The sequence below is a fragment of the Caretta caretta genome, chromosome 10, assembly GCF_965140235.1.
Source record: "Caretta caretta isolate rCarCar2 chromosome 10, rCarCar1.hap1, whole genome shotgun sequence".
Taxonomy (NCBI): domain Eukaryota; kingdom Metazoa; phylum Chordata; order Testudines; family Cheloniidae; genus Caretta; species Caretta caretta.
The window spans coordinates 51,244,261-51,265,582 of NC_134215.1; the positions used below are offsets into that span (position 1 = coordinate 51,244,261).

The window sequence follows — 21,322 nt, forward strand, 5'->3', positions numbered from 1 at the left end:
TTTGATGGATTTGCAAATCAATCACAAACAGATCCTAACTTTTGCAACTGTCATCAGAATTTGTTAGTATTTACTGAATAGTTTGGATGAATAATTTTCAAATTCTAGGTTATTTGTAACTGCTTGCTTAAATTATTTTACTATTATTTATTAATTGTATTGTGGTATCATCTAGGAGCGCTGATCATGGTGCGGGACTCAATTGTAGGCACCGTACAATCAGAGAACATGAATTACTTGCTATTAACTTTAGTTATCTGCTATTCACAGTATGTGTGTAGACAAGTAGTATATTTTCTGTTCCCTGAATAAATGAGTGAAACTTTTAAAACAGATGACTAATGCTCTGTACTCTGCAGTATAAATGTTAGTAAGTTGATTATTGTATGTACCCATTCTTTTCAGTTATGTTTGCTGAAGGCACTTTCCAAGTTTGATTGTAGTTGATAAACTTTACCTTGCTAGATAGTTTAAATTTACTTGACAAATGTTTTAAAGATAGTAAACTGAAATAAAGTGTGTGATGAAAGACATGTATTGATAACACTATGCAGCCTCAGCCTTATGTACATAAAAGTGTGTTGATTTCATGTAGTATCTCATATTACAAATAGAGATAAATGTTGCATAATAGTCCAAATGACCAATTAAAGCACTCTTAGGTACATACAGACAGAGGGAGTGATAAGAAGTTTGTGCCTTATGCCAAAGTCTGTAAAACCTACCCAGTTAATGTAGCAAAATAACTATGCAGTGATGAAACAGGTGGCAGTATTATAGGATACTTGAGAAGAGATGGCTAACACAATAGGACCTCACCACTTCTGTGGTTTGTGTGTTCTTTTGTTTAAATAATTATCTACATATTATTATTATTTTATTATTGCATACATGAAGAGACTCTTCAGACTGGGGAAGGAAGCCCTAGAGATACAATTTCTCTAACTTTCATGAATTAACCCCAGGATGCATTTCATTTGAAGGCAGAGAACTATTGGAACATCCTTCACCTAAGGACCAAATTCATGCCTGCTGTATGTGGGGCAACTGCACTGAAGTCAATAGAATTGCACCCCTTTTGCCAGTTCTGTACTTGATTCAAGGACCACATTCTTTGCACCCTTAGAAGACAAGTTCATATCCCTGGAATCCATCCTAAATCTGGTACTTTTCCATTTAGAAGGAGGGGTGGGGACCCAGAGAGACAAGATTCCCGCCTTGTGCCAAAGCTATAAATGGGGGTGGAGCAGGACAAAAGGGACTGCCAGTCATGAGAACACCCCTGCTTCCCACCTGAGATGTGGACTGTACCAGGGGAAAGGATTGGGCCCAGACTAGGAAGGAGTCTAGTCTGTGAGAAAAGCTTATTGGAACATCTTTGACGGTGAGATATTACCTCTAATCAGTTTCTTAATGCATTAGGCTTAGACTGGCGTGTTTTGTTTTATTTTTCTTGGTGACTTACTTTTTGTCTGTTATTACTTGAAACCATGTAAATCCTACTTTTTATACTTAATAAAATCACTTTTGTTTATTAATAAACCCAGAGTAAGTGATTAATACCTGAGGGAGCAAACAGCTGTGCATATCTCTTTATCAGTGTTATAGAGAGTGGACAATTTATGAGTTTACCCTGTGTAAGCTTTATACACAATAAAATGAATTTATTTGGGATTTGGATTCCATTGGGAATTGGGTGCTGGAGACAGGTAAACTGCTGAGCTGTTTTCAGTTAAGTCTGCAGCTTTGGGGGTGTGGACCAGACCCTGGGTCTGTGTTGCAGCAGACTAGAGTGTCTGGCTCAACAAGACAAGGTTCTGGAAGTCCCAGGCTGGCAGGGAAAATGGGCTCAGAGGTAATTTCAGCACATCAAGTGTCAGTCCCAAGGGGGTCTCTGTGAGCAAACCCATCACAAGAAGGTCTCCTTAAACTTCCTGCAAAAATACAGAGAGTTAACCCCATTCCTTAGAGCCTGACATCCCTTTGGAAGCCCTTTGTGACAGTGTACTGTAAACCAAAGGATTCAGGTGTTCTCTATTAAGTTTCCTTGGGTTTGCAGGGAATTCCCCTGGGGCCTAGCTTCCCTTGGAGTCCTTTTATCCTGGCTTCTATGCTAATATTTTACTTTATTATAGAAATTGGAATGGGAGTGCATGAGGGCTCCAAAGAGTCTCTATCACTTGTCGTGTACACAAGCCTTAAGTGCTGCCCAGTAGCAGATAGGAATATACCTGTCATGTAGAATAGGAAACTGATCTGTATATGTAATCCACTGGTCAGTATGTGTTACCCTTCCTCCTCTCTGAATAATCAACGGGATATGATACCTAAACCACACTGACTAGTGAGCTCCATACTTACTCATGTCTGAGGAAGCTTGTGCCAAGCACCTGAGGTCCAGAGCAGTTTAAATACTGGACAAGCCCCCCACTTACATGCCTGTTACCATTCTGGCTGATACACCAGGGATTCAGCCAGTGACTTCTGTAGCTAACGAGCTACCACTAAGGGGAACCTGTCTATGGCAAAAAAGCCATCTGTGAGCTTTTGCTACCTCTTCTGGTGCACTGTATTTGAATGCCATAGGTAACCCACTGGTCAGTGTGTGTTACATGATACACCCTCTGTGGTGCAACGGGCACAGAGAGGGACGGGTAACACACACAGACCAGTGGATTATATACACACTATTCAGCACAATGGAGAATGAGAATCCATGGCATTAGTTTTTTGCTAGGATTCTCAAACTTCCATTATAACTTTATGTTGATCCCACTGGAGTCAAAGGCAAGCACTCCCATTGACTTCAAGGGGAGCAGGATTAGATCCTTTCTCTCCTTAAATGCACAGACAATGGAACATCTCACATCTTATTTCCGTGTTTGGCTGCAAAGTCCTCAGTAGCCTCCCAGATCATTTATCAGTCATTTGGCTATGTACTAACATTGCCCCTATACTGGGGAGAAATTGGAGCAGTAAATATCTCCTGTAGTTTCCTTCTTCTGATGATAATGCTTACTCTAGCTGCTAATTGTCCTAAGCTTTTAAAAACATGAATCAGGCATATTAAGCCAGGTAAGAAGTGAGCAAATGAGGACATCACTATTTTAACTATAATAATCCTCTCAGCCCAAGTAATCACAAGATTAAAAGACACTGGGTCCAGTCTGTCCCTGGTGTAATTCCAGTTACTTCCTTGTAGTTGCACTGGGGATGGAATTGTCCCTTTAAATCTAGTCTGATCTTCTGCATAGGCAGACAGCTTGAAATACGTGTCTTGTTTGAGGATTTCTGTCTAACACAAGCCATCTCAATGCTAGCTACACTGCTGTCACTGAAATCAATAGCAAACTCCCATCCATTTCAGTGGTACAGGATCTCATGTATTTAGGATAGCTTTAAAACATTCTTTAGTTTTAAGCATGTGAGTATAGTCCCTCTACAGTCAATAAGACAATTTATACTAAGTTAAGCATATGCATAAGTATCTGCTGGACTGGGACCTCAGTCCTACCTTAAATGGCCATCATTGGCTGCTGTACCTATTGACCCAAAGACTATAGTTATAGCCTAGAATATCTTTGTAACCTAAAAGGAAATCATGAAGTTCCTGTAATTAAGGTTTCAAACTTGCACTGCAAAAGCAGTACATGATCTGTATGAGAACAAATTGGTTAAAATAAAAAATCTGCTCTTCAAAAAGGGCTAGGATTTGCTGGATATATTTCAGCAAATAACTATATATATATCATTATTGCAGAAAATAACCAGCTTGCCTACAAATATATACATTTTTCATAATGGACATTCCAATCTGTGACAATTTGTTCCATTATTAAACCTGGAGACATTGTTTTATTTTAAGGGGCAAGCCCCTAATTAGGCATAGTCATAATGTCTCAGGTTGCTGTCTTGTTAGATCTTACAGACTAAGAAGGATCAGGCTATTTAGTAGATAAATGGGAACCCACCAAGGTTCTTCAGAAAGTGAAGTTGTTGATTCAATGGGTTGCATTCTTCTTGCTGAGCCCAAATTGGACCAGTATCCAAAAACACATAATTATAGTGGTGATGGGGCTACAGAAAACTCTAAGAAAAATCCCTCCAAGGTGGCCTTTTGCTGCTAATGGCTGCCATCTTTTGAGTTGTACATCTAAGCAAGATCTTGGCCATTTAGGATCCTATTGCACTTTTTGTAACATGAGCATGTAAGACCTAGTATCCTGAACAAATTTCAGTCTGGATTGTTACATTCTGCCTGTGTTCTGGCACAAATTCCTTTGCTTTAACTAGATGCAGTGGTCTTCTTCACTTTCTGTATCTAAGGCTGCTGTGTGAGTGTTGCTGATAGTATAAAAGCTGCTATGTTACACCTTAGAGATGGATGCATTTCTTCAGTAGATAAAGTGATCCATGTATGTACCAATACTTAATCTGTCATTCCACACGGCACTATGATAATTACAAAATGTGCTATTTAAGAATCAAGAAATAATAATTAAACCACTGTAGATAGCAGAGGAGACAAGGCAGCTTTGGCCAGTTCCTTTTCTCAGCTAAAAAGTCCTTGATCACAGAATCAGATATATAGGACTGGAAGGGATCTCAAGAAGACATCAAGTTCAGCCCCCTTATGTGACAGTACCAAGTAAACCTAGAGCAACCCTGACAAGTGTTTGTCCAACCTGTTTTTAAAAACTTCCGAAGGTGGAGATTCCACAGCCTCTCTTGGAAGCCTGTTCCAGAGTTTAACTACCCATCTAGTTTAAAAGTTTTTTCCTGTTATCTAACCTAAATCTCCCTTGCTGCAGATTAAGCCCATTACTTCTTGTCCTACTTTCAGTGGACCTGGAGAACAATTGATCTTTGTCCTCTTTATAACAGCCCTTAACATATTTGAAGACTGTTATCAAGTTCCCCCTCAGTCATCTTTTCTCAAAACTAAACATACTGTTTTTTTAACCTTTCCTCATTGGTCATGTTTTTAGACCTTTAATCATTTTTGTTGCTCTTCCCTGGATTTTCTCCAATTTGTCCACACCTTTCCTGAAATGTGGTGCCCAGAACCGGACACAATATTCCAGCTGAGAAAAGTGGAAGACTTACTTCTTATGTCCTGCTTACAACACTCCTGCTAATACATTCCAGAATTATGTTCACTTTTTTTGCAACAGTGTTACACTGTTGACTCTCATTTAGCTTGTGATCCACTGTAACTCTCAGATCCCTTTTTGCAATACTCCTTCCTAGACAGTCATTTCCCATTTTGTATGTGTGCAACTGATTGTTCCTTCCTAAGTGGAGTACTTTGCAATTGTCCTTGTTGAATTTCTTCCTGTTTACTTCAGACAATTTCTTCAGTTTTTCCATATCATGGTGAATTTTAATTCTATCCTCCAAAGCACTTGCAACCCCTCCCAGTTTGGTATCATCTGCAAACTTTATACGTTTACTCTGTCATTATCTAAATCATTGATGAAGATATTGCACAGAACTAGACCAGAACCGATTCCTGCAGGGCTCCACTCAATATGCCATTCCAGCTTGACTATTAACCACTGATAACTACTCTCTGGAAATAGTTTTCCAATCGGTTGTGCATCCACTTTATAGTCGCTCCATTGAAGCTGTATTTCCCTAATTTTTTTTATGAGAAGATCATGGGAGACAGTATCAAAAGCCTTACTAAAGTCAAGATATACCATTCCCAACCACAAGGCTTGTTACCCTGTCAGAGAAAGCCATTAAGTTGGTTTGACATGGTTGATTCTTGACCATGCTCACTGTTACTTCTCACCTTATTATCTTCTAAAAGTGTTTGCAAAATGATTGCTTGATTATTTGCTCCATTATCTTTCCGGGTACTGAAGTTAAGCTGACTGATCTGCAATTCCCCAGGTTGTCCTTATTCCCCTTTTTTATAGATTGACACTATATTTACCCTCTTCCAGTACTCTGGAATCTCTCCCATCTTCCATGAGTTTTCAAAGATAATATCTCCTCAGTCAGCTCCTTGAGTATTCTAGGATGTATTTCATCAGGCCCTGCTGACTTAAAGACATCTAACTTGTCCATAGGTGCTGACATCTGCTGGCGCTGGTGGGTGCTCGACCTCCCCCCTGCTGCTCCCGCCCTGAATCCACCCCTGCCCTGCCCCCTCCCACCTCCATTCCAGCCCCTTCCCCAAAGTCCCCGCCCCCTCCCTGAACCTATTGGACTCCTTCCCCAAATCCCCGCCCCAGCCCTGCCTCTTCCCTGCCTCCTCCCCTGAGCATGCTGTGTTCCCACTCCTTCCCCCTCCCTCTCACAGCTTATTACACCGTGAAACAAGCTGTTTTGTGGTGGCAAGCGCTGGGAGGAGAAGCGGGGATGTGGCGCACTCAGGGAAGGAGGCAGAGGTGAGATGAGCTGAGGCGGGGTGGGGAGCTTGGCTGCCGATGCAGGCAGAGCACCCACCAATTTTTCCCCCATGGGTGCTCCAGCCGCAGAGCACCCACGGAGTTGGCGCCTATGAACTTGTCTAAATGTTAACTTGTTCTTTCCCTATTTTAGCCTCAGATCCTATTTTAGCCTCATTTTCACTGGCATTCACTATGTTAGATATATAATCATTACTAACTTTTTTGGGGAAAAATGAAACAAAAGTCAATTACCTGCTGTGATTTACAATCAACACTCCTGTTAATACACCCAGAATGATATCAGCCTTTTTTGCAGCTGCATCACATGGTTGACTTGTATTGCATTTGTGATCCACTATACTCCCCAGATCATTTTCAGCAGTACTACTACCTAGCCATTAATTCCCCATTTTCTAGTTGTACATTTGATTTTTCCTTCCTAAGTGAAGTACTTTGCACTTGTCTTTATTGAATTTCATCTTGTTGAGTTCAGACCAATTCTCCGATTTCTCAATGTTGTTTTGAATTCTAATCCTGTCCTCCAAAGCCCTCCCATCTTGGTGTCATCTGCAGATTTTATAAGCCTACTCCATTATCCAAGTCATTAATGAAAATATTGAATAGTACTAGAGCCAGGATGGGCCCACACAGGATCTACCCTCCCTGTTTGACAGTGAATCATTGATAACTACTCTTTAAGTACTGTCTTTCAATCAGTTGTGTACCCACCTTATAATAATTTCATCTAGACCACATTTCCATGATTTGTGTATAAGAATGCCATGTGGGACTGTCAAAAACAAGATATATAACATTTACCGCTTCCTCCCTATTCATTAGGCCAGTAACCCTGTAAAGGAAGGAAATTAGGTTGGTTTGGTATGATTTGTTCTTGACAAATCCATACTGGCTATTCTTCATAGCTCTATTCTATTCCAGATGCCTACAGATTTATTAATAATTTGTTCCAGGTATTGAAGTTAAGATGACTGTTTGATAATTGAAAGGGTCCTCTTTCCTACCCTTTTGAAAGATAGGTATTATGTTTGCTCTTCGCCAGTCTTCTGAGACCTCATCCACCTTCCAAAGTTCTCAAAGATAACTGCTGGTGGTTCTGAGATTGTTTTTAGCTAATTAAGGAAGTACTCTAGGATGAATTCCATCAGGCCCTGCCAACTTGAATACATCTAAGTTATCTAAATAGTCTTTAACCTGTTCTTTCCCTATTTTGGCTTGAATTCCTTCCCCCTGTTGTTGATATTCATTGTCTTGAGTATCTAGTCACTGTTAATGTTATTAGTGAAAGTTGAAACAAAATAGGCATTAAACACCTCAGCTTTCTTGATGTCATCAGTTATTAGCTCTCCTTCCCTGCTAAGTAGAGGACCTACACTTTCCTTTTTTTTCCTCTTCTCCTAACGTATTTATTCCTCTTAACTATCTTTTATGTCCCTTGCGAGGTAGCCATTCTGATTTTGTTCCTACACATTTGTGCTATTCTTTTGTAGTCTTCCTTGGCAATTTGTCCTTGTTTCCATTTTTTGTTGGATTCCCTTTCGACTTTCAGGTTATAAAAGAGCTTCTGATAGAGCCATATTGGTCACTTACTATTTGTCCTATCTTTCCTTCACATCAAGATAGTTTGCAGTTATGCCTTTAATATTATCTCCTTGAGAAACTGCCAGCTCTCTGAGTTTGTTAAAGTCTGACTTTTTGAAATCCATTTTCCTTATTCTACTGCTCTCACTCCTTCCCTTCCTTACAATCATGAAATCTAACATTTTATGATCAGTTCACCCAAATTGTCTTCCACCTTCAGATTTGCTACCAGTTCCTCCCTGTTGATCAGAATCAAATCTAAAATGGCTGTCCTCCTTGTTGCTTCCTCTCCTGGATCTCCTTTCACAAACTGTTATAGAAGGTCAGAGTTGGCTATATTGGTTGCTATTTATCCTCAAAATATAATTCTCAACCAGAGCCAGTTTTACAACTTTTCCAAACATATGTGAGAAATGCCCACTAGTTTACAAGCATAATACAGACCTCTGAATACAGACATCCAATGAAGTGAGCTGTAGCTCACGAAAGCTTATGCTCAAATAAATTGGTTAGTCTCTAAGGTGCCACAAGTACTCCTTTTCTTTTTGCGAATACAGACTAACATGGCTGTTACTCTGAGACCTCTGAATGAGACCAGGTAGAGAACAGACATTATCATTTGGCAAGCGGCACCTACTAACAAATTCTTCCCGGCCTCCATAAAACACTATCTGATTAATAGACACTTTTCTTGCTAATACTTCAACCAGGATGTTTAGATATGAGGTTAACAGGTATACTTGGAGATACTTAGCGCTTTCATCCATAGTTCTCAAAGATATTTATAAGGTAAGTATAATTTTCCCCATTTTATAGAAGGGGAAACCTGAGGTACAGAGATTCAGATTAAACTGACCCAGATTTTCAGAAGTATCCACCAAATTTAGGTGCCTTAATTTTTGGTTGCCCAACTTGAGGCAGCTAGAGTCTCTTAGGGCCTGCTTTTAAAAAATGCTGAGCACCCACAACTTCAATTTACTGATGTGGCTTAAAGCTAGGCCATCCCGACAATGTATTTTACAATCTTTGTTCTTGCCATTTATTGTTGATACTGGTGATTTTTTTGGGACAGAAGGAGGACTTGATCTCATTGCACCTTGAAGAAATAAAAATAATTTTCAGTCAGAAAAATAAAGGTCAGTTTGGCTATATACCAGTTGCAGCAGGTTCAACCCTCTGATCTTCTAGTGGGTCTTTATCACATGCCAGATAGCAGCAGCACTTAACTCAGCACTTACATTAGGTCAGGGAACAGGTCATGTTATTCTAGCTTCTTCCTTTAATATTTTCAAACAACCCAACTATATATTGTTGATCATAAGACTGCTATGTTTTCAGTATTAAAATTCAGATGTCTGCCACTGTTGTTTCGTTCTCTCATTAATAAGTTTTGGCAAATGCATTGCCATCTGCTAAACTCAAACCATTAACTTGTAAAAATGCTGTAATGTCTTATACCTTTAGAGCACCGTAATAGACTGATACTGTATTCCAGTGAATCTAATCTTGTATTCCTACTCATTATGATCTGAATTAATTGTCTGCCTTGGAACATCATATGGTTCAGTAACTCCCAGAGCTTGTTTACTACAGATTTGATACATTTACTTTCAATACTACTATTATAGATAGTTTCCCATTTCCAGTTGCTATATACCAAGGCAAATCTTATTTCCAGCACCCAGCCCAGCTGTCAGGCCTGGGTAAATGGGTCTCCACAGGGAGGGGAAGAGCTCTAGGAGGGGTCTGGGTCAGGAACATTGTTAATATTGGGCCCATGAAGTCAGACGTCATGATATGCAATGTGCTCTCACTGCTATCTGTTAAATATAGTTCAGTGAATTGCAGTGCTGGGTAAAGGTGCTGGATTAATAGCCTTGGAGACTGAGGTTTTATATTGACCAATAAAATAAATGTAGTAAAGGAAGTATGTGTGCAACCTGCTCCCCACTGCCTAACCGGTGTATTTCAACCACGACCTGGAGGGAATTCTGCAAGGGTGAGAGAAGGGTTCAGCCTCCATAATGAATTCAGTCCTTGGCTTCTGCTGTCACTGCCAGTGGTTGTGATGCCTTTTTTCTATGAACTGGTGTCCATTAAGGAGTGACCAGGATTTCACATAAGGCCACCAGACAGAGAAATTCTGTTCGCTATCCACCAAGGCCCTGATTTTCTCTGTGCTGTGCTGGTACTGTGCTCAGAGGCAGTAGGAGATGCAACATGCTTTCCCCAACATTGGGGGGTGAGCACACGGGGCAATGCCTTCCCCTTCCAGAGCAGATTAGAGCAGCCCTGATAGCTTTCCTGGCTGCCAAATGTTGTATGAGCATAGGTGATGTGCCACAGGTCACACCCTGAACCAGGGATAAACTGGGATTTGTACCTGAGTGGGGGGAGACTCTGACTTCAGATACCTTGGTTCCCTTAGTGCCTTGCAGGGCCAGATTTAGGGGCAGGCAACCCAGGCAACTGCCTTTGGTGCCAGGCTTCAGGGGCATTGGGCTCGGGGTTTTTGTTTAATGACTTTGATGCATGATTTGCATGCAAATTTATTGTCTTATGTGAAAGGGATAAATCATGCATGCAAATCATGCATCAAAGTCGTGAAATGGGCTATAAATGCAACAAAAGTAAGGTATCCAAAAGTTTAACAAATGGAGGGGGTGCCATGTGGTCTAGGGTCAGCCCTGGTGCCTTGTTCAAACCACTAGGCATTGCTGCCTGTCTATGCAAATTATTGTATGCAGTGGTGGTGTAGCTGTGTAGGTTCCAGGATATTAGATTAATATTTTTTATTGGATCAACTTCTGTTGGTTAGAGAGACAGGCTTTTCAGCTTACACAGAGCGCTTCTTCAGGGAGAAACTGGAAAGCCTGTCACCCTCTCCATCAGAAGTTGGTCCAATACAAAATAATGCCTCACCCACATTGTCTCTATACAGTCTTCATTCAGTTATTAAGATTGATTTGAAGCAGGCTGGATTATGGTCTCTGATAGAGTGTGGGTGTATATATGTGTGTGTGTGTGGTGGGAGGGGGTGGGGGAAAGGAAAATGCCATGCTGCTGGAGCGTCCAGGGGCGTCATCGTCTCAGAAAAGCTAGTTGTAGTTTGTCCGGAAGCCCATTCCACTTACAATAACATGGCCATGGGGTTTTTTTTACCTCGGGTTATTGTTCTTACTGGCACGCTCAGCATGTTGCCTGCAGCCCCTCATGTTCCTCATTACACCTTGTTCCTGTATTTCCCTTGGCTTTTAGCTGAACCCAGCGCATGGCAGCAATACATTTCCCCGCAATAAAAATCCACACTGGGGTCCTGTCCCTGATGGACTGGAGCAACCCAGCCAGCCTCTCTTGCTAGCCTCCTGCGGAAGATAAATGGATTGTCGGGCGACACCTAGTGGTGCAGAGCTACTCTCACACCGGGAAGTTACAGAGAGGGAGTGCCGCGGAGACAGAGACTGGGGCAGCAGAGAGCTCGTTTCCTTCTGACACTGGATGTTCCTCATCAGTTTTCACGCCACACAAGCCCTGTACTGTACTCGAGGAAAACAGGGGAAAGGACGATGGCACCACCATTTCTGGGTGATACCTGCCTGGGATTTTAACCTTATCCCTCCTGGCACATCAAAAAGCAGCCTTTGCCAAGGTTCCCAGAAACGACTTCATTGCTCCTTGCTAGCCGGACAGGTGCAGGCAAGTGCAGTTCAATGCGGGCTTGGGGATTTCTTCAGCACGATCACGAAGTGTATATGCTCTAAATGCCTACAGTACAGAGAACTCTTGCAACTTCTTATGTGATGCATTTGCACAAAGGGAGAATTCCTCATTTAAGATGGGTAATAAGCAAACGATATTTACTGATGAACAGCTAGATGCCTATCAGGTAAGATTCCTAAGTCTGCATTAAGGGGATGATCTGAATATGCTGCTCTGGTTTTTGATGTATGATCCAACTTAGCTTGTAGGGACATGTTTATACTTTACTGTCTCTCTCCCTCACCTCTTATACCTGTTAATTAGATAATTAGTGTGTGTTTGCGCATGCAAATAAGTCCAGTCCCCTATCCTGGTGCAAAAAGAACTCTTCCCCTCCACCAGGAAGGGGAATCAAATCCCAGACACGGAAGACGAGGAAACAGAGATTAAAGTTTGTGACCACTGTGATAAATGGGAGGTTTTAGAGTTATCCTTGCATTTAGCATGTTTTATAGAAGAGATTGTATCAATCAGACACACTTGCACTTCATGTCCCTGATCCCTTCAGTGGCAAGGAAATTTATAGACAGGTCAGTTTCATGTCTCCTAACAACTATGTACTGCACTCACTGCTCTTCAAAGATGTAGAGAGGTGTTTCAGTTTCAATCCATTAGATATGGTTGCCCTAGGTTTGCTCACACTTCTGGGTGGAGACTGTCCTTCTCCCCCTGACAAAGAGAGATCTGCATTTTGGGAACAGCACTCTCCAGAAGTGACAGGTTTTTTATATCTCTTTGAATACAACATGTCACCTTTGTTGCATTTTTTCTCTGCCCACCAAAGTCTTTCCCCATCTCCATTCTCAACATCTCAGCACACTGCAGAGGTGCCTGAAGCAGGGTGGGGAGCTGCCTGCAGTAGCTGGCATCTTGCACAAATCCAAGAGAATAAAAGATGACAAAATGTAAAATAGGAGAAAGCAGAGAAAAGAGGGAGCTATATAACTATCCCGAGAGGTATAGGGGGCTGGCTGCTCTGTTCTCTTCCACAAAGCATTAAACAACAGTAGAGTGAATAGTGCAGTAAAAAAACATTGCAACATTCAGCTTCTCTCCTGACCCAGGACCTGATCTAAAGTCAATAGTCTTTTCACTAGCCTCAGTGGGCTTTGGATCAGGCTTTAAAATGGAATGCCTAATTTCAGAAACTAGATTTATTTAGAACAACCCCAGATGGGGACATTCTCAGATTTCTTAATATTTAACAAATACTGAAGTAGGCAAAAGGCAATGCTCTTCTATACTTTGCCTGTTACTTCTCACCTTAAAACAGCTCTCCTATGATGAAAACAGGATAGTTTCATAATACAATATAAGAATAAATACATTCACACACTGATCCAATATGCTGACTGGATTCCTCCCTTTCATAATGTCACAGACATGTGCTTTGTCATGTTCATATAGTGATCACAAGCAGCATGCGGGAAAGGCTCATTTAACCTTACTTAGTTGCTGATCTCACCCCAACCTGCCATCGGTTATTGTAGTACATTCTGTAACCTCCGCAAGCTTAACCAAGGTTATGTTTATAGCAATGCTCAACATGTTGTGGAGAGGGAAATCAGAGATCTGTAAAACACCCAAATGTCTATATTCCTACTACCAATAAAAGTGAACACAGAGCGGAGACCCAGCTGCAGTAAAACAAAACAAGACCTGAATGTAATTAACATTAACATCTTGGCACAAGCTGGCAAATGTTAGAGCTGAAATGCCATCCTTAATTCATTACACTTCATCTTGAATTTGCAGCCCATACCTTTCATAACATCGGGAAATTTATCTCAGACCCTTGCAGTAGCTAGGCACAATGGGTTGAGTTAGCCTATGGAATTTCTCTTCTGCAGGAGGTCATAAAATTAATTAGAGTCACTGGATTTATAAAAGGGCTGGATAATTTTATGACCAGTAATAAAATTTGTTTTTATGCATGTTAAGATAAGGGCAATTGAATTTCATGCTTCAGGACATCAGCTAATCACCCCATGGGTCAGGAAGGAATATTACCCACATACACTGTGCAGGCAAAGTGGCAAAGTAGGCAAAGTGTTTTACTGCTTATTTGCCTTCTCTGGAGCATCAGTTATTGTACATTGATGGCAGCATAAGTGAAGGAGCAGGAGACCCTATCCTGCTTATCTCACACAAGCAGTCCCATTGAGGGTAGCAGGGCTACCTGCATGAGTAAGGCAAACAAGATTTAGCCTAAGGATGGAGTTTCAGCCTTTTTCTTTGAATATCCCAACTTGGGTAAGTTAATTGCAGTTTCCAGTTTACTCAAGCAAAAAAGCTAAAATCCCCCTGTGCTGGTTATTCCCATCTGTGGGTGAAGGACTTCTGTGATACCCACCTCAGAGCTTCCTTTCCATTCTTCTTTGAGGGCAGATTCAGGGATCAATGTTTGGATCCTCTAGATATGTAAGGATTTTGGAAGCACCATTATAGCCCTGGGGCATCTGCACCAAGTCTCTTTCTTCCACACTGCATGTGTTCTCCCACTCTTCACCCTGGCTTCCTGCTGACCCTAGACCCCTGAACCACAGGAGCCATGTGGAGTGTTCCACAGAGATGAGGAAGAGGTGACATAACTCCCTGCATACTCCAGAGTAATACCATTGAAGCTGAAGATTTACACCAGCATAAGTAGGACAAGATGTGACCAAGAGTATGTAGTAAGTTATGGTGCTTTTCTGTCATGTACTTAGCAGTGGCCCCCTGGCTGCAGTAACTTACATGTGATGTTGTGTAGGTTTGGGGAGGTGGAGAATAGGCTGGAGACCTGCTAACCCACCTGCCCCCTTTCCACCATTGAAATTCTTCAAGGATGTCTCTGTTGTGCTGGAGGAAGGGGAGCATAGAGCACTGGGCCCACAGCTGTTTAAAATATGGACTTTCCATTGTTTGGAAACAATGGGTGGGAAATACAAAGGGGCCTAAAAGAGCTAGGATGCCAAATCCATTGAGTCTAGGACTTCCAGATCTAAATTAAAAGAGCCTCGATCATTTTTGCTAAAGGACCAATTCCTTATAGTATATGGTGTATATAGATTAGAGTACACTTGATATGCACCTGTGTGCATGTAACTCACAGATGGTCTTTATGAAAGAGAACTCACCTCAGCAACATCAGGATTGTGAATTAAAAACATTACTCATGAAATGTAAAAACGTTTAAAATGGACCTTGCAGTTTGATCAATCCTTATTTTGCACTTTTGGTAATTGGAATTAGGTAGCTTCCTCCTGCCCGCTTATATCTGTCTAGGCATTTGTACCATACTCATCACAGTGGCATCTGAATGACTCCTTGGCAACCGAGACATGGCCTTTTTATACATGGTACTTCAATAGATCGATACCATATAGGCTTAAGGAGTTGGTCTTTTAGCTCTTGCATTTAGACCCAGAAATTTTGGGTTCAATCATCCACAAGATGATCCTTGTGTCATTACACTATATAATGTATTTTAAGGAGAGGTTTTTGTAAGTCTGGAGATGAATATTTGACTGAAACTGTTTGTAAGAGAGCTATGTAGTGAGACTTGATCATATTTAAACCCTCTCCATCTCTTATTTTAGTGAAAGATGGAGGCAAATTAACCATCAAAATTCTACAAAGCTACAAATCTCCTAATACCTTCTCCTATCATTTGGCAGCCTTTATTCCCTTAGTGTAGCGCACCAGTTGACAGCTCTTTAAATAAGCACATTGAAAAGCTTTGGAAATTCAAAGGAAATGGGCTTTTGCACAGATTGGTTTCCCAGCAGAACTTTATGTCAGTTAAAAACTATATACTAGTAGGAAAACAAATCCTACCAGGGCTCTCTGCTTTCTACTGCCATTTCCCTATGCTCAGGTTAGTGAAATCATTTTAACATACAAATGCAAAATAGAAGTAAGGTCTGGAGGAGAAAAGAGTAAACATTAATCAATAGAAAAGAAACATTTCTCTAACAAAGTGTATTTTAAGATTGAGCTTTTAAAAGCTTCTTAAGGAGCAGTGAACACGCAATTTCCATTCAAATTAAACTCCTGGTGGCTTTGAAAATCCCATTCTCTGTGTCTAACAGCCAGATTTGGTCACCCTTACTCACACTGAGTATTACGTACCTGACATGACTTTGTGGGTGCCCCCATGATTTCATTCAGACCATTTGTGGGCAGTTGTCTACACATGCAAGCTCTTCCAGAATAAGGTAGGGTTTGAATTTAAAGCAGAGTAGCTATTCCAGAACACTTCCACTTTTTACAGCTAATTTGGAAAAGGGCACTCTTATTCTGGAATAAGAGTGTCCACACATGGAGTTATTTTAGAATAGCCCTATTTTAGATAAGCCCTAAAATAAGCATGTGAGGAGTTCCAGTGTCTTCACTGGAGTCAGACTATATATATATATATATATGCTTATAGGGTTATGCTTATTCCTGGGTACTCTGTCTTGTTCTAGGAGGAGAGCATGTTCTAATGATGAGACTAGGGGATTGAAATTTAGAACTCCTGAGTTCTATTTATAGTTCCACAAGAAAAATATGTTCCAGCATTTAGAGCAAGGGACTAAAGTTAGGATTCTGGGGTATTTTTTTTTTTTTAATCTGTAGGTATCATAAAAGTAAGTATGCAGAAGTAGCCCAATTTTACTGAAATCATATCCAAGCCTATAGATTTGGCATATTCTTTTTGAGAAGCAGTATGGCTCAATGCAGTGGCTCTCAACCTTTCCAGACCAATGTACCCCGGTCAGGAGTATGGTTTGTCTTGCATATCCCTAAGTTTCATCTCACTTAAAAACTACTTGCTTACAAAATCAGACATAAAAATACAAAAGTGTCACAAAACACTATTACTGAAAAATGGCTTACTTTCTCATTTTTACTATATAATTATAAAATAAATCAATTGGAATATAAATGTTGTACTTACATTTCAGTGTATAGTCCATAGAGCAATATAAACAAGTCATCGGCTGTATGAAATTTTAGTTTGTACTGACTTCACTAGTGCTTTTTATTTAGCCTGTTGTAAAACTAGGCAAATATCTAGATGAGGTGATGTATCCCCTGGAAGACCTCTGCATATCCCTGGGGGTACACGTACCCCTGGTTGAGAACCTCTGGCTTAATGAATGAGAGTTTGGTGTGCTATATTAGAGATCTTGTTTCTAATCCTAGCTCTGCCAGAGCTAATCTATAAAATTGTGGAAATGATACTTGGTTCCCTCATTGCATAGGGGAATGAGGCCTTGCCCAATAGTAAGGGTTGTATAGTGCAGAGGGTGGGATTGGAGCTCTTGGCTGCCTGGCTCTCAGTCTATGCACTTTTTCCTAGGCCAAAGGGCATTTTGGTGAGAACAGTAGGAGCAGGCATCCTTTTGCCAGTGTTCTGAGCATTTAGAATTCTGTGTTCACTTTGAAGGGCTGTGGGATGCTCATTATGGCCTGAGAACATGTACAGTACAGCCAGGTAGGAGATCAGATTGTACCAGAAACTTGTGCATATGCATATGCACAAATGATGATTTTCTGTGGCTTAGATTTTGGCTAAATCTAGATAGATTTTCATAGGGGCAGCAAAAGGCACCTCTCTGACCTCAGGACTATTGCTCTACTGCAATTCAACCTCCTGCTGCAACCTTGTCTCAACCTTGTGCACCCAGGAAAGGGTGGCTGTAATTTATCCCTTAAAGCACAAGATGGCTATTAATCCTCCCATGAGAATGGAAGAGAGCCCCTCCCCCCTTTCTCTTAATCTTCTGCCCTCAAAAAACCTCTTTAAAAAATCATCCAAATTAGGGTTAAATTTAAGAATTGATCGCCTATGCTGAAAGGCCAGTACTTCCCCCTTGCTAATTAAGGCAACACATAATACTACTTGGAACAAATTTTAGATTCTGAGCACATTTGAACAGACTCAGACTCTTGACATTTAGGCCTAGTGTTCAGTGTAAAGGTGATGGGGTATGAGGGAAGGAGAATCCTGAAGAGTTAATTGGACTGTGGTTGGTTTATGACCAAAAGAAGCTCATTATATTTCTACTGCCCCAGTCAGGTAAACAGAAAAAAGAAATTTAATGGTGAAGGTGCATTAGTCGATAAAGTACACCTTTGCTTATATGACATCTAACTTCTAAGGACATCAATGACCCTTCAACAGACATCTAATTAGCTTTTATTTTTAAGGGCATTGGGACATCATAAATGGAACGTTAGATCTACATAAAAGGAGGAGACATTATCTCAGTGGCTAAAACATGTAACATTGTGCATTTCCTACTTGGAGAGCAGGATCTTAGTTCCAGAAGCTTTCACACACAGAGAGCACCTCTAGTAGGTTGAAAGTAGTTCAGCCATCTGTATAACAGTGGGGATCAAAAAGGAAGGGAATATTTTGGCTGGGGTCATGGGGATAAACTCTTGAGGGCAAATCCTCAGTTTGCACAAATTGTTTTAACTTGGTTTACTATGGACATTTACACCAGCTGAGGATCTGGCCCCCGCTTTTATGAAAAATGCCATGGGAGCATCAATACCCATGCAGCATAGACAGGTGTGTGGTTGTTAAGGTCTGATCAGGAAGACTCACATGCAGTAATGTACATGGTAGTAAATGTTCTATCTCTTAGAAAGATGGGGTGATTCTACTGGGATTTGAACTTCTAGTCTGAGGGAGGATAGGTAGTGCCAATCTAATACATAGACCACTAAACCCATATCTCTCCCAGCCCCATCCACCCTCCACTATAAAGGAGGTAATATAAAGTGCTAGTTTACTACTTATTCTTTCTCATTATATAATTTTCTGTATGAATGAAATTGCCAGATGAAAATCAGATGATTCACCTCCATGTTTATCCTGGCCAAAAGTCTTTAATTAAATTGGAATTAAATTGCCAGAGTTCCAGCCACTACAAAATGTAATAAAATTATTTACTATATGCCAGGTGGGATCAGCCAATCTTCTCAAATGCAAAACACTTTTTAGACCTTGGGCTTACATTTGAACATGCAGTCCTGAAATGAGTTTACAGACAGCATGTTACTTAAAGTGCCTATATAAAGGGATGATGCCTTTGTTACTAGAGAGAAGCTTGAACCAAAATCCAGGATGCGAACATCCTTGAAGTTTCTGTGATGGAACAAACCAAAACTGCAGCTATCAACATGCCTAAACTTTGGGGTAGTTTTAATCTTATCCACACTTTGCAACTTGTCAAAGCCAGAGTCCATAGTCAGGAGCCAGAGCCAGGGGTCAAAACCTGAGGTCAGAAAGTGGAGCAAGTAGAGTATTAGGCAAGGAAGGGCTCAAGGCAGGGACAGGACCATGGCAAGATTAGGTGCAAGGCAGGAGCAGCAGGAGCAAGGTAGCACAGGAGCAGGTACAGTGGTGGGCATAAGTGTTGAGAAGGTAGCAAGCTGCTGCTCTTGCTGGCTTAAGAGCCACCCTGCTGGCCTCAGCAGCCAATCAGGTTGCATGGCTAATCAGACTGGTGTTGCAGGCCAGCTGTACTGATGAGGCTGCCTGGAGACTAGTTTTGCTGCAGGCCTTAATTCCTGATGGTTACATTGATGGCATTTTCATCCTCTGGACAGACAACCTACACTCCTTCATAGATTTCCACCACAACTTCAACCACCACCACCACCACCCAGCCATTAAAATTTCTCTAGAACATTCTCACATCAGCATCAACTTCCTGGACTCCATGATCAGCTTCAGTAATGGAACCCTACAGACAACTATATACAAGAAACCCACGGATCATCACACCTACCTTCACAGATCCAGTAACCACCCCAAACACACCAAGAAATCTGTTCTCTACAGCCAGGCACTCAAGTACCACAGAATATGCTCCAACAAGAAGGTCTGGAATATACATCTTAGTTCACCTAAAAACACCTTCACCCAACAAGGACACTCCACCAGAGAAATAGGTCATCACATCATAGAACAGGCACACAAATACCCTGAGAGAACCTGCTTCAATACAAAAATAAAAGTCCCTCCAGTCGCACACCTTTTGTTGTCACCTGGAACCTATACGGTATATCATCAAACAATTACAACCCACACTTGATGGGGACCACATCCTAAAAGACATCTTTCCTAAACCCCCTCTTCTGGTCTTCAAATAATCCCTCCAACCTCTCCAGGCTCATCTCTAGAAGCAAGCTCCCCACAGACCAGGACTCACGAACTGAAACTGGCACCAGACCCTGACAGAAGAACAGATACAAAACCTGTAGCCATATCTCCACTGCTATGATGATGCAATACCCCCCACAGCACACCTTTAAGATCCATGAGTCTACAGATGCATATCACAGAATGTGGTGTGTAGTAGCAAGAGGGCCTGAAACATAAGCCCTTGTATCAGAGGCCTAGTATGAGGCCTGAGGCCTGGACTAAAATAGTGGTCAAAGCTTTGCTAATTTAAAGCAAAGTCGGGCTATGACTAGAGGCAGGGCTTGCTCACAGAACCTGGCGAGAACAGGGCCAATATTGCAAAAACACACATAGAATCATAGAATATCAGGATTGGAAGGGACCTCAGGAGGTCATCTAGTCCAACCCCCTGCTCAAAGCAGGACCAATCCCCAATTTTTGCCCCAAATGGCCCCCTCAAGGATTGAACTCACAACCCTAGGTTTAGCAGGCCAATGCTCTTTCCTAAGTAGTGCTAGGCACAAGAATACACATGCACACACATTCCAGAGGATGGTACCAGAACACTTCAATACCAACACATTTCCCAAAGATAACAGGAACAGGCTGACCCATCCTAAAGATAAGGTCAGGAGGACAGCGTGATGGATATAGATGTTTTTGATTGAACCAACAAATACAAGGTAATGGGTGGCACCTAGCCCCATCAGAGGGGCAATAAGTAACTTGTTTGTATCGGTGTATAAAGAGGTACCTCAGAGGGAGTGTCTGTGGCCAGCTGAGGGGGGAATGGAAAGTCCCACCATTCACTGAGCTGCTTCCATTGTCACGGGCATACATGTGCTAGTATAACTATAGCCATTGATCTGGGGAGCTAGGACTGTGCTTCGTTGACAATAAACCTGACCAAGTGCCTTCATACCTTAACAGATCTTGTGGTCATTGGGTGGTTCGCTAAAGGTCTGCTGTGCCAGCTACCAGCACAGAGCTGGGACGGCACACAGAGGGAGCACACACACCCAAACATCTAACAACATGGTGTATTTCTTCCAATTCACTAAATGCCCCAATAACAACTATCTGGTTGAAACAAGACAATCACTCTTGAATGAACTTACACAGAAAAATGATAAAGGACAAAAATATCTTATCGCTTGTGGGTGAACACTTTTCACAAAGTGATCACTCTATGTCTGACCTCTCAGTCCTCATCCTCAAAGGAAACCTGCACACCTTCAAAGGACAAGCCTGAGAGCTTAAATTCACAACTTTGCTAGATACTAAAAATCATGGACTGAACAGAGTCACTGGATTTATGGCTTCTTGCAATAATCTGTAAAGCACTTAACACCCCCCCACACTGCCTTTTTCCCCCTTCCCTCCCTCCCATGACTGG

At 41.4% G+C, this 21,322-nt stretch overlaps 1 protein-coding gene across 3 annotated transcripts in view; it reads left to right on the plus strand.

Annotated features, from left to right (window-relative positions):
* Positions 1–11,364: 11,364 nt before the first annotated feature.
* CIB2 (calcium and integrin binding family member 2) overlaps positions 11,365–21,322 on the plus strand; it is a 105,221-nt gene continuing 95,263 nt past the window's right edge. The window contains exon 1 of one of the 3 annotated variants that reach the window (XM_048867861.2): positions 11,365–11,886. In XM_048867861.2, coding sequence (XP_048723818.1) covers positions 11,836–11,886 — 51 coding nt within the window. In that variant the 5' untranslated portion in view covers positions 11,365–11,835. The remainder of the gene's footprint in view (positions 11,887–21,322) is intronic. The other 2 variants (XM_048867857.2, XM_048867860.2) reach the window with 2 other exon arrangements.